The sequence below is a fragment of the Papio anubis genome, chromosome 1 (assembly GCF_008728515.1).
Source record: "Papio anubis isolate 15944 chromosome 1, Panubis1.0, whole genome shotgun sequence".
Taxonomy (NCBI): domain Eukaryota; kingdom Metazoa; phylum Chordata; class Mammalia; order Primates; family Cercopithecidae; genus Papio; species Papio anubis.
This window is the reverse complement of record NC_044976.1, coordinates 129,929,751-129,948,819: the sequence shown is the minus strand read 5'-3', so window position 1 is coordinate 129,948,819 and position 19,069 is coordinate 129,929,751. Positions and strand designations below refer to the sequence as shown.

The 19,069-nt window shown below is 36.7% G+C and overlaps 1 protein-coding gene across 1 annotated transcript; it reads left to right on the top strand.

Annotated features, from left to right (window-relative positions):
• Positions 1-10,522: 10,522 nt before the first annotated feature.
• Positions 10,523-18,381, top strand: LOC101003101 (olfactory receptor 10J1-like). Its single transcript, XM_003892889.5, has 2 exons — positions 10,523-10,769; positions 13,002-18,381. Exon 2 carries the CDS (start codon positions 13,152-13,154, stop codon positions 14,082-14,084), a length of 933 nt encoding a protein of 310 aa, XP_003892938.1. The 5' UTR covers positions 10,523-10,769; positions 13,002-13,151; the 3' UTR covers positions 14,085-18,381.
• Positions 18,382-19,069: the final 688 nt, after the last annotated feature.

The following is a 19,069-nucleotide window of genomic DNA, read 5'->3' as shown; positions in this document are numbered from 1 at the left end:
ATTTTCAAGCAGTGGAAAGTTGAAAGTCCCCATAAAAAGAAAGACTTTTGAGAATTGTCAAAATTAAGAGAAGGACATTAGGGTTGAAGCATAGAGAGTAGAAGGCCAATGGCATACAATGAGATTGGAGATACACATGAGTGTCAGATCATGAGGGCCTGACAGAACATGAAAAAGTGTTGGGATTTTATTTGAAAGCTAAGGAAGGGCCATCAGACTGTGTGAAGCAAAAGAATGCGCACACACACACACACACAGTGTGTACGTATATCTATATCTCTATCATCTATCTATCATCTATCTATTCCTCTGCTTAATATAGTTTGATGGCTTTTCATGTATGTCTTAGTCTATTTTCTGTGGCGGTAACTGAATACCTGAGACTGAAATTTATAAAGAAAATAAATTTCTTTCTTAAAGTTCTAGAGACTGTGAAGTCCAAGGTCAAGTGGCCTAACTGGTGAGGAACTTCTTTCTTAGTAGGTGGCACAGGGCATCACATGGCAAGGGGGGGCCTGAGCATGTAAGCTGTAGACTCTCTTCCTCTTCTTTTAGAGTCACCAGTCTCACTCCCATGATAACCCATTATTCAATGAATCTATTAATTCATAAATAGGTTAATCCATTCATGAGGGTAGAATCTTTGTGAACCAATTACCTCTTACAGGTCCCCCTTCTCAATACTGCCATATTGGAAATTAAGTTTCAACACGAAGTTTGGAGGGGATAAACACTCAAACCATAGACATGTGTATGTATAGTATATGTGTGTACACACACATTCTCTCAACGTCTACCGATCTATCTATATATAGATAGGTATGTCGTCATGTAATCTATAGGTTTTTAAGCAGATATTGGGAAACGGTTAAGAGTCAAAATATGATATATGGTCTAGAGAAGTGGTAGTATAAAGAAAAGTTGATGGGTTTGAGGTATATACTGGGGTGGTATCAATGGGACTTATTGGCAGATTGGAGGGCACAGAAAGTATAAAGTATGATTCCTAAATTTCTGGTTGTAATTACTGGCTAGACAGTAATTACATGGTGAAGACTGAGGAAGTACTAGATTTAAAGGAAGTACTAGAATTGGGGGAGAAATCAACCAAGTGTTCCAGTTTGGAAGTGTTTTAGTTTGAAGCATCTTTATTGTATCTAAGAGTTTGTGCTAAATAGACACTTACCCAAAAAAGTTGGGAGACCAGTAGAAATGTCTATATTAGATATACAAAGTAGAAAAAGTAGAGAATCGCTGGCATAGGTTAAAGCCACTGAGTAAGATGAGGTCAGCTGAAGACAGAAAAAAAGAAATAAGCAACAGAGAAAGTCTCAGAGCAGAACTCTAGGAAATTTAAATATCTTGAAGATGGGCATCAGAAGACCCAGAACAGAGACTAGAGAAAATAGCTGGTAAGGCAAGAAAACTCTAAGGGAATTATGTCACTAAAGCTAAGAAGAGAGTACAATTCTAGAGGAAATGGTTAATTATATTGAATCTTGTTGAGAGGTGAAGTAAAATAGGGAATACAATTATCCTCTGAATCTAGCAATATGGAAGTTTTTGGGACTTTAACAATGGCAATTTCAGTGGAGTAATATGTATAAAAACCGAACTGAAGTGGGCTTAGAAAAGTGAATAGGAAGTGAGGAAGTATAGGCAACATGTGCAGACAATGTTCTGAGAAGTTTTGCTATGGGATGGTGGTATAGGAAGATGTGGAGTTAAGGGGAGATTCTTGTTTTATATAAGATGCTGGATTGCATTTGTTAGCTAACAGGAATAATTCAGTAAGCAGAGAGGGAATAAGGGAAGTACAAGTTAAATAATTGAAGAAGTTAAGCCCTTGCATAATCAAGAAGAGAGAAGTGGCTTTCACTCATTCAATTTAAATCTTTCTTGGACATAACACGGGTGTTTCTGCCATAACATGTAACACACATTTATTTTTTTAAATTGTTTTGCATTCTGCAAAAGTACACTAAAAATAACAAGCCTTTGAGAGAAAAAAATACTGTTACATATCATGCAAACCTATAACCAGAGCACTAACATAAACATTAGTATTTCTACTAAATGAACTGTGCAGTTAAAAAATACGTTAAATTTGTAATAAATAAAATTAACAATAAATCTAGGACTTGATCATTTTCAAAGGTTGGTGGAAGAAGATGACAAAGAGAAAATACACAAAGACAGGGGGAAACCAGAGAATAAACATGCTTAAGATACACTTGTGGTAAAACTAAGCCAAGAGAAAACTTTGAAGTGAATAGTTACTGTGTAGAATATTCTATTCCTTGCCATGTTCCACTGTGCTAGTAAGATTTGTGTTAGCTGTTCCTTGGTAGTCCAAAATATTAACTTGCTAGAAAAGAATCTTGTTTCAATCAACTTCAATGTTGTATTGACATTATTCTTTGGCTTGCCAATAGCATATAGGCTAATTTGCATTTCAGAAAAATGCATTATATCAGAGAGACTGCAATGTATTTCTTGATTTTTTAAGCAGTAGCCATATGCATAACAATATATGGAATACTGTATAGAATACAAAAATGCAGAAAAAGGAAGTTCCTCTAAACCACAATGACTTGATTAAAAACTTGATTTCCATAAGCAGGAATAATAATGGAGAAACTAAGATGTCTTCTAATAACAAAATAAGCACAGGTAATTGTTAATATTTTTTGAACACTGTCTGTATTCAGGCATTGGGCTTTATCCTATTTAATACTCACAGGAATCCTATGAAATAGGTACTATCAGCATCCTTGTTTTTAACGAGGTAGAGAGGTTTAGATTATACAACTAGTGAATGGCAAAGCCAGGATTTGAAGCTTAGAGGTCTGAATGGTAGGGATCTTAAACATCGGGAAGAAAGGCATTTAGCAAGGTGCTCCAGCACTTTAGCCACAACATTTGGGATTACTTAATTATTCCCTCCAATAAGTTGAGAGTTTGTGGTCATCTTTTGACTTAAACTTTATGAGGCAAGGTACTGATAGAGAATCTGACACTGCTAGGGTTTGCAGAAAAAGGCAAAGTGAAGGACCTGAGAGAGAGGGTGCCAGGAGTTAGCCTCCATTGTGTGCCACTTACTTAAGTATGCCTGAGTTAGGTGGGCATAAAAGAAAGTGACAAGAACTTAAGCCATATTGTCCCTCTCCCTCAAAGAGGACACTCTAATAACAAGAGGCTCTGGAGTGGGTGGCCTGCAATGAGACCAGAGGAAAGTAGAATTTATTGAACCATAAGTGAATAGGTCATTCTTTTTGCTGTGCAGATGCATAGGACATAAGTTCTTCTGGAGAACCTATAAAGGTATTCCCATGAAAGCACCTACATTTGAATCACTGCAAATGAGAAAGAACAATGAATAATGCTAGAGAAATGGTGACAACTGGCAAAAAGGTTACACTACCACAATCTGACCTCCACTTATGAGGTAGTGTTCACACAGGAATAGCAGTTAAAACAAAACAGGGAGCCGACACAGCATGGAGAGTTGCTTTCTTCATACTCTCAAGGAAGGGGCTGATTTTGGGAAGAGGGAGAGATGTGAGTAGTGTGGCCATGGCCATAACCTGTTACCTCCCAACACATAACAAGCCACTGGAGTCATAAACTTAACCTATGCTCAGTGGTAGACAGGTGGAGGATTCTGGAGACCGAAAAGAATTTTGAATAGAAGATAAAATTAAATTGATTAATTTTATAAAATCAAAATTAATTAGATTTGATTGTGTCTAATAACTCCAATGAGACTGTTTTAGTAACATAAAGTGATTAAAAGGTTACAGAATTAGTCTAAGAAGTCATTAAGGGAGCCTCCTACCCAAGAAGAATGGGTTCACAGCAGTAGTAGCAATTTTAAAAATTTATGATTTCATGTTTACACCTCACAAGTTGAGACTTCTTTCAACACAATTGTGTGTATGAAATGGAAAGGTTGTACTACAAGTGTGCTAAGGTCCTCTGCAGGTCCAACATCTAGATGTTTTCTGGCAATTGGAATTGCAGGAGTTCGGGAAGATAACAGTTCAGTTACTTGAACAATTTGGTCCTAAGGTGGCTTCCTAAGAACAGTGACTGCTACTGGCTAGTTGATGAGTCCTTCATTCTCCTATCTGGCCTGCCAGGTTGACAGTTCAAGATCTATAGTAACCTTGTCTTCTGTGACTCTGACTCTGAGCTGGCAGAAAAGACAGAGCAGCAGGAGGTGGTGATAGATTTGAAAGTGGAAGTCGAAGAAAGAAAGTAGTTGGAAGCAGAATAGTGGAAAAATGGCAGGACTGATGATAACCATGGGATATTTTTTAGAAGTGACTTGGGGAAGACATGTTATTTCCAGTTTCCTGATCAGTTTTCATCATAAGTCTTAAAGTATAGGAAAAATGTTAAAAAGGAAAGGACCATAGATATAATTGATTTGAATTTCTTCATTTTAGGGATTGAGAAGTCCGAACCCCTCAGAATGCTTTGTGAGAATTATATATCTAAGCAATTAATTAGTGGAAAATGCAGTACCAAATTATAAGGCTCCTGTTGTTGTTTCTGCTTCTGCTTTAGTTGAAGATACAGGAAAGGATGAGAGAACAGGTGCCCTCAAGGATTAGTATAGTACAACATGGGAAAAAAGTCAAGTAAAAAGTGAACAAATGATTAAAAAATTATACCATGTAGTAACACAGACAGAATTAAATTATAATGATGTGATAGAGTGAGTGGATGGTTAAAATAATTAGGTTAATCACATACTGAAATGATAAGAGTGCAGTAGAGCTCTGTTGACAACCCAGGTTAACTGAATCACCAGAGTAAATGACATTCACCATATCCTCTGCAGCGCAGACTGACAGATGCACACTACACGCTAAATGACCACATCTAGTAAACTCTAATAGAAACACCAGGAGATAGTAGTGTCAGAAAACCGAGACTGAAGAGCATTTCAAGAGGGAGAGTGATTAATAGTGTTAAATGTTTCAGTTATGAAGCAGGAAAACAACCAAGAACAGTCTGATGAATTTGGTAATTAGAAAAATCTTGGTGTAGCCCCCACGATCCAGATTCTGTGTCTCTACCATGTAAGCCCTAGATCTCAATGGTAAACTCACTGGAGCTGACCAGTCTCTGAGACATTACTCAAACTTACAGAATAACTTAGAATGTGAATGCATTCATTTTTAACAGTAAATGTACCAGACCAGTCATTTCCATAAGGCTTCCACTTTCCGGTGAATGTAAGCAATTCATATGTTAAAATGCATGCCCAAAGATTACTTATTGTTCCCATATTACTCCATTCTTACCTTATCATAGCGTGTATCACAAGATATGAAAATTGCATCTTTCCTGGTCTAGCTCCTTATCACATCCTCATTGAAGTCAATGACTATATTAGTTTAGTTCATTGCTTTTTATCTGATACTTAGCGCAGTGGAGAGCATGCTTAGACTTTTAATATGTATTTATTAGACAGGCAAATGAGCAATTAACTCATTGATTATTATATCAAGATGTTACAACTTAATAAATCATCCTTTCCTTCCTCGGATGTAAGTCTTTATCTATCTGCATGCATACATGTATGTAACACATATATATAATATATAATTATATATTTATATATAAATATACATACATATATAAATATGCATATATAATATAATTATAGATTTATATATAATATATGAAATAATACATATAACTATGTATATATAGACATCTATAAATACGTATATCTACATATACATTTTATATATATGTATTTCTAAAAGAGTGCTAGAGAATTCTGGACAACTCTTTATCTCCAATTATTCATCCTTTGTGGAAACCACCAATCTTGTCTTTGCATCTGTACTTAGGAAAACCAGCATCCAGGACATACTCTTTAGTTAATTTCTATGGTAATTAGTATCACAGAATATTTTCTTTTATGACCGATGACCTGCCAGTCCTCATGAGAATATGTAAAGTATGGGAAAGAGATGGACTTCTAATACTCTTTCTACAATTGTAACCACAGGATATTTGACTGCAAATTTAATTAACTAGAAATACAGTATAATAAAGTCAATGAGTAAAAAGGAAGCTGAAATTCTTTGTGCCGCCTTAGTCACATGGCTTAAGAAAAGGGAGTCTTCTTTGCCCTGCCTCTGCCTTTTACAGTGTGTTTGTGAACCAAAACTCTTGTCCTCTCAGAAGCCACAAGCAATTTGGTTTTACACGGCACATCCATGGCTATGTAGTTGGAAGCATGGGTTGTTTTGAAATGTGTTATTCAGAATTTGTGGCCAGAATAAAGGGAAATGAAAAAATGCCCTAGATTTTTCAAATGTGCATCATTCTTTTCTCTTTTGGGCACCATCGTTTACCCCTTATTTCTAGAGAATTAATCTTTTCTGCTTAGGAAATCACTTATAAACTTGTTTCAGTTTGCAGGTACTGCCTCTCCCCCCTATAATATATTCCTGCCATCTCACATATCTGCTAATTATAGGACATAGGCTTGCTGAATTATGACTATTTGTAGTCAGAATAGCTTCTTTCACTGGATGTAATAGAATACACGCTAGATCAGAATTAGAAGATTGAAGCTTAAGTTCCAATTTTACTCATTTTTAACTTGCACCCCAAGCTAAATGATGAAAGAAACTTCTTCTATATAAAATAATTCCATTGACTAAATGTAAAAGAAATGACATGATTAAGAAAGCACTGTTTTGCAACTCCTAATTTTAAAAAATGATTTAGAAAAAAGTTATCAATAAATTAAATGATAAAGGTTGACGGGATCCATTTGAATGGAGGAACAAGCTGTTGCCACCTGAAATATTGATCAATTAGCTTTTTTGCATGCATTTAAATTTTATTTATTTATTTATTTGTTTACTTATTTATTTTTGTGGCAGGGGCTCACTCTGTCGCCCAGGCTGGAGTGCAGTGGCATGATCTTGGCTCATCGAAACTTCTGCCTCCCGGGTTCAAGCAATCCTCCTGCCTCAGCCTCCTGAGTAGCAGGAAATACAGGCACGCACCACCTCGTCCTGCTAATTTTTGTATTTTTGGTAGACATTGTGTCTCACCATGTTGGCCAGACTGGTCTTGCACTCCTGATCTCAAGTGATCTGGCTGCCTTGGCCTCCCAAAGTGTGGGATTACAGGCATGAGCCACCATGCTTGGCCTAAATTTTATTTTTTAATTGATACATAATAATTGTTTTTATTTATGAGGTACGATGTAGCATTTTGAATCAGCTTCGCTTAGAGTAAGACAACAAAACAGTATGTGTCTCCTTGTTAGAGTTCCCAGATAAAATACAGAATGCTGCACTAAATTTGAATTTCAAAAAACGATAATTTATTTTGTATATCCCATGTAATATTTGTAATATACTTATCCTAAAAATTATACTATTTATTTAAAATTAACATTTAACTGGATGTCCTGTATTTTTGTTAAATCAGACAAGAACTTGATTATCAGATTTATAAATTATACATATATAAAACTGATATATATGCCAATTTTTATGTGTTTTTACATACAGTTTAATATAGTCCATAGTTTCATATACTATATTGCAGGTTATAGAATATCCAGGTTAATATAGCTAATATAATTTAATAAGTTGAACCTGAATCTAATTAAGCCTTTAGAACTAATTTCCAATTTATAAGAAGTACAGAAGATATAACAAATTTAATGATGCCATGAGTAAATGCCATCTAGAAAGTAAAGTTTTGACCTGGCTTTTTAATGTGTAAATGAGACTTTTTAAAACATGGGGGCAATGGGATGTTGAAATACACTTACCCTCCAGGCAATATTTGGTAATGTTTAGAGGCATTTTTTATTTTCTCCAATACAGCGGGAAAAGGGAGAAGGACGCTACTGGCATCCGTCCTCTGGGTGGGTGGAGGCCAGTGATCCTGCTAAACATCTCGTAACACAGAAGACTATCTCCCCTCCTAACTCACTCCACACCCACCCACAACAAAAATTAGCAGGTTCAAAGTGTCAACAGCGCCACTGTTGAGAAACCCTGGTCTAGACTCAAAACTTTAACGAGTTACAATCAAATGCAGTGGGCAGTGCTCATCTGAATCTTGATTCAAACAAATCATATTATTATAAAGAGCATTCCTGTAATAAAAAGCAAGGCAACTATTTAAAAATTATAATGTAGGAAAATGTTTATTGATACGGGAAAGGTTCAAAATGCACTTTTAAGAAAAAAAATAAACTGAATATAAGGAAGTTTGTATAGCATGATCTCATATTATTAAAAAGAAGAAAGGCTACAAAAGTAATAATCATCCCATTTTTACCATAAACATAAATACGTGTGTGTATAGACAGGTGCACACATATGAATGCATAAAAGATTAGAAACCTATTCATCAAAACGTTAATGGTGTTGATTTCTAAATTGGAAATCACAAGTGATTTACATTAATTATTTTTCCTTTTCTGTTTTTTCTGTAATGAACAAGCATTATGTTTGTAATCAGAGAGAAAACAGGGCCAATTCAGAATAAAAAAATTATTAGTTTGGGTTGAAGGCTGTTGTGGCAATCCCCTTTTACAGAGTGGCTGAAATGTTACTCAAACATCTCCCGTGGGTGCAGAGACTGTATGAATGGAGAAGGATGTGCTGAGCCAGAAATTAAACTTGTTGGAAGTTCATGGCTGTTTCATTCTCCCTCCAGCAGGATCAGAGAATGAACCAAAGGGAGCACAGTGTCTTCTGCCCTTTCCCAGTGTGGTGTGGGTGATGGATCTCCCTAAATGGAAAAGCAGGGCTGAGATGTATGTCAGTGAGACTCAAGGAAATTTGCTGTAGGCTGAAGTGGGACGAGAGCTGTCCCAGCCCCTATAACCTTTTGATTACCCTGATCTTATTTATATAAATAAGTTTCAGGAAGCTAACTGCTATCCAATACTGAGAAACTGAAATTTCATGTCCTCCCTTTGTACACTTACCCAGTATTCACGTGGTTTACTTTATTAAAACTCAGTGCAGTATTAGTTTCTACACTCCAACAATCCCCAACAGTCAGTAGGCAAATGAAAACATCTCCTTCCTCAGCGACCCACATTTCTAATGAGACCCTTGAGACCAGCCTTCAGGTTCTATCTTCCTTACCTCTTAGTAGCCTGGAGGAGTTCTCAAAAGGATGGCCTCAGGAGACTTGGGGCAGAGGGATTCTCTTTTCCTTGGGGAAAATAAATATACACAGCTCTTGAAATCTGCAGTTTAAGAGACTGTATTTTTTTTCCCTGGGCCAATTCTCAGGCCAAATGAGCCAATGCCCCCAGCCTCAAGGAACACAGCAACAATTTGAGGCTCTCTTTGATATTACAGAGAACTGGATTTTTCTCATTTTGTGTATTTTTGCTTCCCTTGTAAATGCCTCTTGAACACAAGGTTTGTTCGCCTGCTTGCTCTGAGTAGACTCAGTCCTTTCATGCCTTTTAAAGATCACTGTCTGGAAAGTGCTTCCTTCTCCTTTCTATTGCTAAGGTCAGAAACAGTGAGTGCCATTAGTGGAAGTAAATGAAAATGAAATACCATGTGCATTTTTCAAAATCTTACTATTTTTCCTGTATGGTTTTCAGTATTTGATTCGTTATATTGAATCTCATGTCCATTAATATTATATTTCTTCATGCTTGTCTTACTGTGATAATGGATTGAAGGACATGAAATTTAGCAAAGACATAATAATGATCTTCAAATATTTGAAATACTATGATATTGAAGAGAAAATAGAAAGTGGAATGATGCGGGAGGTGGTAAGTTGCAAGAAGATAAATATCAAGTTGATAGGAATTAATATTTTCTAAGAATTAAAGTCAATCAAAAATAGAATTGATGATAGTACAGCTATATTAATCTATATAATGAAATAGTATGCACCATTGGAAATAGAGTGAGATAGATCACGATACTATTATGGAAAGTAGTCAAGATATAATATATGGAAAAACCTAGTTGTGAATTGGTATGTACTGCCTAATTCCATTTGCATAAAATTGAAATGATATGAAAATATGCATGATTGTACATAAAATATTTCTGGACAGAAATAAACAGCAATACCAACAACAAAACCCCATGAATCATCTTTACCTCTGGCCAAGAAAATGTAGAGGAGAAAATGAACTTTTCCATTTATATCCTTCTGTACCCATGTTTTTTCCCTATGAGCACTTTTATAATTTAAAAAGCCTGGTTTTATTTTTCAAGAAGGGTTTGTATCTTTAAAAAAAAAAAAAAAAAAAAAAAAGGGAAATGCTTATTTACAAGGTAATGAATTTCCAATCATTGGAAGCACTGAAGCAGAATTTGAGGGGCTGTTCATGAGAAATGCTGTGCTTTTAAAATTACCACCTAACACTAAGGTCCTATGATTCAGTTATATTTAAAGGACTGAAAACTACAAAGCACCTGGGCTTTTCCAGCTTGCTTCCAATTGGAAAGACTTGAAAAATGAAATGAATAATTTTAACCTCTGGCCCAGAATTCATTGTCAGATCTAGGCAGAAAATGATTTCTCTAGAAGAACATTTAAAAAAAATTTTTAGGGGTAGAGAGATATTTTTAGCTAACAATCCAAAATACAAGGGAACAGAAAGTGTTGCAAAATGCTGTTTTTCTCAGTGACCAGGATTCCACAGAAGGAAGTTGGCATTTTGTTTCGGCTATCATGATCTTACTAATCTAGTGTTATCACTCATGGGGACCTTTGCTATCTTGGTGAGTCATTGTTTTCCTAAGGGGATGATGAGAAAGTAGTTGCAATTGCAGGGATGCACAAGCTTAATGCAAACTTTTCTCTTCTGTCACCTGTTTTTTTCATTCTCCTTAGTGTAGGTAGGATTGACTTTCTAGTTACGTAGACATTTGACGTTTATCTTGCTCAGTAATGCATTTACAGTTACATAGGAATGGTTAAGAACTGGCCCATTTCTACATCTTCAAGGAAAATTAACACCTATTTTGCTTCATATTTTTCTCAGTATTTTGAAACTAATATTTTTTGGTTCTTCAAAATCTTTAGTAAGAAAACTCCAAAATTTGCTTCACTCAAGTACTTTCATCTCACTGTAGTAATTAATAGTCAGCATTAATCCTTTCTTACAATATGGTTTATTATTAATTTTTGCATTAATATTTAATGTTTAAATATTTCATTAAATATTAGTTTCATAATATATCAGTATGTATTAAAAATATTTATATTATTTGTAATAGAGAAGATATTAGATAGATTGATATATAGATGATAGATTCTCCATATACTACTTGAAAAATATAATTTTAGCATTTTGTTATATTTACTTTTTTAATGGCATGTGTGCCATTGAATGTTTTTCCTTTCTTGCTCTTTCTTCTCTTTTCTGGTTCTTTTTATTTTTACGAAATTGTGGTCTATAATTTATTTCTCAATCAATCAATCAATCAATCTACTTATGTAGTGTATTTTTTCAGGTCAGCATTTTGTAGATTCTTAATGGCTGCATAATTCCGATCAGATGGATATTTTATAATTAATTCAATTAATCCTTTATTCATTTACATTGCTTCTAGACTTCACCAATAAATAATATAAAAATGTCTTTAGATATACATCCTAATATGTATCTCTGATTATTTCCTTAAAATAAAAATTGGAAGTGAAAATATCAAGCCAAGGAGAACGGACATGGATTGTCACTGATATAATAATATTTATTTATCTAGAGGAAACATTCTAAGATTCTCCAGTTTTTCATTTTTTTTCCTAGTGTAATCTCATTCTCAGAACAAGGGAAATGCATTAATTGTTTTCCATAAAAACAACAAAAAGTATCTTCTTTCTCATTTATTTTGTGATTATGATGCTGCTTAGGCACTTGTGGTATAGGGCAAATCACACTAGTCTTAGAATTAAAAGATGGAGTTAATTTTTGCAATCATCTAACCCTGGGTGTCTTGCCAAGAGAGGGATAATAATTACTTAAAACACAGGATTATTATGACATTACATAATACATGTAAAAACTCTATAAACTAAAAGTGCCATAGGAACTATTTATTATTGTTATACTCTTTTTGAAAATGAGAGCTTTTTGATGACCAATAACTCCCCAAATAGGGGACAGAGAGAGAAACGTGTAAACTGATTTCTCTAAAGTTTAAAATTCTGAAGAAATTGTAAAAGACAGTTTACTCTAGTGAGGCAGAGTACCTGGGAAAATTCTCATCTAAGTACAAGGTAGAAAATGCATAGAAATAAACAAAGTCCACGGAAACAAGCTACTGGGAAACACTTAGCAACACTACGGGGAATTGGATTGACAGGTTGTATTTAGTCCTGAGAAGACTTTCTGAGGAGGAGGAGACTCAAGTCAAGCATTGAAAAAAGAGAGGAACATCTCTTATTCTAAAAAATGTGGGGGGACAGTCAGGTTTGAAGCTGTTTGATGACTTGTGAAAAGAGTTCATGAAACATGCAGACAAGAGCAACAGGGAGAAAGTAAACTTATGTTATGTTGGAGCAGAGAGCATTGTCTTGTTTGGCAACCCAGAAAGAAAGATCTTTAAAGAGACAATCGAAACTGTGGTTTAAACAAAGTGGAAGAGGTTGAAAAATTTGTTTCAGGTAAACAAAATCTGAAACTGTAATCTAAAAGAAAATTCCTTTCAAATTTAACTATGCATTTCCTATTTCTTTAGCCTAGTTTTTCTCTAACACTTACGTGCTAGGTCACTAGGAAATCTTTTTCAAACTTACCCCAGGTGTCTTTTCTTCCGTTTTTTTCATCCCTATTTAGTCGTGTATATATGTGTGTGTATATATATGTATATATATTTATATTTAATAATATATATTTATTATATTAATATATATTTATATTTAATGTATATATTTATATTATATATTTATAGACACACTGTGAAGCATGAAATTGTTTTCTTATTGTGTTTTTCTATCTATATCTATAGGTGAACAGTCATCCCCAATAACTTGGCATCTGTCCACGAACAGAATTCTTATTGTCTTCTTAGAGGATTCACCTGCTGAAAGCATTGGGCACTGATGTCTTCTGACTAATTGACCTAAGTCTCTGTATTTTCAATCCATTTATTTATCCAATGAAGAGAGAGAACCACACAGTGGTAAGGGAGTTTGTTTTCCAGGGTTTCTCCAGCTTTCATGAACACAAGCTCACCCTCTTTGTGGTATTTCTTACCTTGTATCTGTTAACCCTGGCTGGCAATGCCATAATTGTGACAATTATCAGCATTGATCGTCACCTTCACACCCCCATGTACTTCTTTCTTAGCGTGCTTTCCGCTTCAGAGACTGTCTACACGTTAGTCATTGTACCATGGATGCTCTCCAGTCTCTTAAGTCGAAGCAAACCTATCTCTTTGGCTGGCTGTGCCACTCAGATGTTTTTTTTTATTACCTTGGCCATCAACAACTGCTTTCTGCTCACAGCCATGGGATATGATCGCTATGTGGCCATCTGTAACCCTTTGAGGTACATGATCATCATGAACAAGAAAATGTGTGCCCAGCAGGTATGTGGGGCCTGCAGCGTTGGGCTGCTCGTGGCCATAGTTCAGATTTCATCTGTGTTCAGGCTGCCTTTTTGTGATAAAGAGGTGGCCCATTATTTCTGTGATATCCGCCCAGTTATGAAACTTTCCTGTGTTGATACCACTCTACATGACCTAATTAATTTCGTTGTTAGTTCCCTGGTTATTGTGGTGCCCCTGGGTTTGATCTTCATCTCCTACACCCTCATCATCTCTACCATCCTCAAGGTCACCTCTCCTGAGGGCCGGAAAAAGGCTTTTGCAACTTGTGCCTCCCACCTCACTGTGGTCATCATCCACTATGGCTGTGCCTCCATTGCCTACCTCAAGCCCAAGTCAGAGAACACCAGGGATCAGGACCAGCTAATTTCAGTGACATACACCGTCTTTACTCCACTACTTAATCCTGTTGTGTACACTTTGAGGAACAAGGAGGTCAAGAATGCCCTTCACCGTGCTATTGGCAAAAAACCTTTTGCCTAGAATCCTTGTCAGTTTGACATATAGTCAATCATAGCCTGGGTATTTTTGTAAGCTCATGAAAATTGAATCCTATCATTCATCCTCTAACCAAAGAGAGTTGCGAAATTTGGTGGTAATGCGGCATTAAGAAACCAAGAGTCCCTATGATTTGACTTTGTTTTCACCATCATTCTCCTATACCTTCTACTAACTGCACAGGTTACCACCAGGGGAGTGGTCAGTTGCTGCTCACAGGTTCAAAGCTGTAGGGAATTGCAAGCAAGGAGTAGCTGATTGCTATCAGTTTGTTGAAAGCAGAAAAGAGGGTGGTTGCATAACACCTATTTGAAGTACTAGGTTGACAGGTCAACCTAAATGTCATGTAGATATTGAGCTCTAAAACTTTAAAGAGGACATAGTTGGTGCACAGGATGAGTTCAAAACACGGTCAAAACCACCTTCCCACTTATCATCACTTTCTACTTTGAGCATTGACAACAGTAGCAGATCTTGACATTCCAGAAAAAATATTATAGGCTTTAAATATTCTCATCTGCCTTGGAGACCCATGAAATTGTTTTCAAATTTTGTTGAGGTTCACATTAGAATTACTTCCTCGGTGAGCCTCTGTTACTAGTAAGCAACATGGTCACATCCAGCCTCTGAATTTCGCTGCGCTTATATATGCTTTCTGTGGGAGTAACACATGCTATACTGAATTCACAAGTATAGGGATATCTGATATCTGAGGATTTTTTTTGTAATTGAGTTTATTTTTATCACCTTCCAGCTAACTCTTGCTGACTTAGATCTGGAAATTAGCCCATGATTTTCATTCTTCTCTGTATAGAACATAATCTGATCCACGCCTTGCCTTTACCCTTTTCATTTCTACATAGAAGTCCATGCCTTGCCTTTACCCTTTTCATGGAAATCCATGCGACAAGGCAACATATGCCTTGCCTTTACCCTTGTCATTTCTACATGGATGAACTTATTTTCTGTGTATAGTTAGGTACCTAGTTTAAACTCTAAGTTTAAATACAGTTCTAAACAAGAGTCTGGGAGTTTATTGCCGTCTAAAGGAAAAAGTTATTTTGATCTGTGAAAAGGATTAAGATTTTAGAATTATTTGGCCTGGAGAAAAAAAAAAGATAGAACTTGCCATATGCCTTCTGGTCCATAAAGGGCTGATGAAAAAAGAATCAAACTGTATCTGTCACCTACCAAAACTGTCCAAGTGTCCCCATTGAAAATGCATTGAAAGTGCCTGTAAAACAAAGGACCTGGGAATCCCTAAGGGTGGAAGGCCCAAGAAGGGAAACCTTCATGTTTATGAAACATTGCCTGAAATAGTAAAAACTTTGCTCCTTCAGAGCACTACCTGCAGGAGAGCAAGCCAAGTGGGTATAATGAGAAACCTCCAGGGCAGCTTATCTTTGCCTTTGTCTAGGTGTTTTCCGGGGACACCTCTGAGTCCTTTCTGCAGTGAGTACCAAGGAAATACTCTCACAACCCTGCTCCTGTGAAAACCCCTTTTGAGACTCCCTCTTTGGGGTTCCTGCTCACTACATTATCCCACTTCTGAAAGCCTCTCCCCATAGTAACATCAGTTTTATAGATTGCTGAATGTGAGTGCACAGAACCCCATAGGACCTCCCACAGTGGTACAAGGCTCTGTAAGATTGGTGCCCAGTACTGAAAGTAGTGTGTTCCCCTGAGTTCCTGTAGTTTGGCACTGCAGAAAATTATGGTGCAATTCACCCAAAATAATTTTTGCGACAATAAATAATGTATATTGAAATCCTACTCATCCCTTGTCTTTTTAAAGTATAGTTTACACTATCGTAACAGAGCCAGAAACAGGAAACAAAATCAATGCATTTAATTTCGAAGAGTATGTGATTATCATAAAACACAAATCATGACCAAAGAGAATGAGACTTAAGCCTACACCTTGGGCTTAGTTACCACATATCCATTATCATCATAAGTCAGGGTGTGTCGATTCAGGAGTCTGCCGCTGTAACAGGAGTCACACGTCTCCTTTAGAGGGAGCACATGATCCCACAAAAACATATCCCATATCTCCCCAACAAAGGATTGATTTTCATTAAAATGTCCCCCAAAGGAATCCTGCTCTCGTCCCAGGATTATCTTAGCCTCTGCCCCCACAGAGTACCCCTTCCACACGCTCTTCCTTCCCACCAGCTTCCCATTTACCCAGAGCAATTCCAGAGGCAAACTCCTAGCTCACACTAACATGGGTTGGAGCACAAGGAGATCGAGGGCAGGGAGTGGGAGCATTGAAAGTGACCACGGCATTTCCAATGTACAGCAGATACATTCTCGTTTTGTTGACAAGGAGAAGCAGCTCATTGTCCCGGGACCGAGTGCTGTAGAAGAGGCTGGACGGGCAGGTGAAGTCTGTGAAGGTTTTCAGGCACAGCGTGAAGTTCTGCAGGGCCTTCTTCACCTTGCGGACAGGGACACATAGACTGTAACTGATTCTTGAGGGAAAATAAATGCCTTCCCTCACATGTCTGTGGGGTAAAAGATAATGTAAAAAAATTTAGTGAACTCGGATTTGCTCTCACTGTGGACCTTAGGCTGGCTCCTAACAGAGTGGTTAGCATGCTAGAGTTTGCAAAGTGCCTGTAAGTGCATTATGTCAATATTTTGTGTAAGCAAAATACCAGTGTTAAAAAGTCGTATTTTGGTCCACTTGTCCTCTTAGAAGGATAAGTTAAAGATGTTCTGTATCAACTCCCAGCTCCATTTTACTTGAAGATTTGATCCGGATAAAATAGCAAACACCAGTCACAGAAAACGAAACATGCCTAACTCATTGAGTGTAATGGGTAGTATTCCATTCTCCCACCACTGATCAGATTCTGAGATTCTCCCATGGCACAGCTGTGGCTGAAGTTAGACAGACTTTTAATGGCTCATCTTGATCCCTGGCTTGGCAATGATGAAGCAACACTTGTGGTCAGTGCAAAGTCTGAGGAATAGAATAGTGTGCAAACCACATGGCCCAGACCATGATAGTATCCTTGCGTTCTTCTCCATTCCGTGTGCTCTTGTATGCCAATTCAGGCAGTACCGGTTTTCCACTGTTTGTTTACCTGCCCCCGCAACACTAGGATCATAGAATTACTTATCATTTACTTATTTCCTCTTAAGATCCATAAGAGAAGAGAAAGGTTTAATCATTATAAAATCAACTATTTTTTTCTTGCTTAGGAAAGCAAATTTAACAAACACTATGGTCTAGAAAATAAATTAGAGAAAAATGACTGACTGAATTAAGGGAGACAGAACCTAGAAGCACTATGCAGTCTTGAATTGAGTTAGTTTTGCTTCATTGCAGGAAATGGAAAAACAGCATGAATTTCTATTTCCTTAGAGACAGGCCTTTTTTAGAATGCTCACCCTGGATGAAAAATAGTTAACAGAGCACTTAAGGAGAGGAAGCTAGGAAGAGATGACACACTTTAATAAAGAGAGAGAGAAAGAGAGGGAGAACTTTAGTCAGTACAACAGGAACTAGGAGGATGGAAAGGTAAACCATGCATTTGTACCCTGTGATCTAATTATCTACCTGCTTGTGATTTGTAAGCTTGTCAGTATACAAACCTGGAGCAAAATAGCATGCTTAGCCAGAAAGTGAGATTTTGAAAAACTCATTACTGATAGTAATGCTATAAAGAAATGGTGTCTCAAACTTGAGAAGATGAAGTTGTCCTTAGTGGCAGTAATAAAAAGGAAAAAAAAAATGGTACTGAAACGTTAAGGCTTTTTATGGCTAATAAAAAATAATTTTATAACATGTACACATCACAAAGTACATATTGCCTTTAATTGATCTCACCCAATCTTCATGAGAACTCTTTGCTAAATGGATGTTGTTTTCATTCCCACTGTGTAGATGGAGACACTGAGGATCAAAGTTCAGCAATTTCACAAAGATTATTTAATTCAGTTTGGTAGAAACTGGTTCTCTGATTTAAACTCCAACCTACTTTTTAGATTTCATATTTTCTCTCATGTTATCCAGACTAAGCACTTGAGAAAGATCAGAAACATATTGCCCCATCCGCTGTAACAAATTCTCTTTTCCAGCCAATACCGCATATCTCTTCTTATTTCCTCAGTTGAGAGGTAATAACATTTCCATACAAGCAAAGCCAGTTCTCCTTTCTCCGCCCTAAGAGTTCCTTATGTGAGGCATATCCTTATTTATCAGCATCTGTGGTGGTTCTAAAAATACGTCAAAAAATAGTTTTCTTCCCCTTGGGTGTGGTCTGACTCAATTCTTTTTTTTTTTTTTTTTTTTTTTTTAATTTTACTTTAAGTTCTGGAATACATGTGCAGAACATGCAGGTTTGTTACATAGGTATACATGTGCCATGGTACTTTGCTGCACCTATCAACCCGTCATCTAGGTTTTAAGCCCTCCATGCATTAGATATTTGTCCTAATGCTCTCCATCCCCTTGCATCCCACCCCCCAACAGGCCCTTTTGTGTGATGTTCCCCTCTCTGTGTCCATGTTTTCTCATTGTCCAACTCCCACTTATGAGTGAGAATATGCAGTGTTTGGCCTTCTGTTCCCGTGGTAGTTTGCTGAGAATGGTAGTTTCCAGCTTCATCTATGTCCCTACAAAGGACATGAACTCATTCTTTTTATCGTTGCATAGTATTCCATGGTGTATATGTGCCACATTTTCTTTACCCAGGCTATCATTGATGGATATTTGGGTTGGTTCCAAGTCTTTGCTATTGTGAACAGTGCCACAATAAACATACGTGTGCATGTGTCTTTATAGTAGAATGATTTATAATCCTTTGGGTATATACCCAGTAATGGGATTGCTGGGTCAAATGGTATTTCTGGTTCACCGCACTGTCTTCCACAATGGTTGAGCTAATTTACACTCCCACCAACAGTGTAAAAAGCTTTCCTATTTGTCCACAGCCTCACCAGCATCTTTTGTTTCCTGA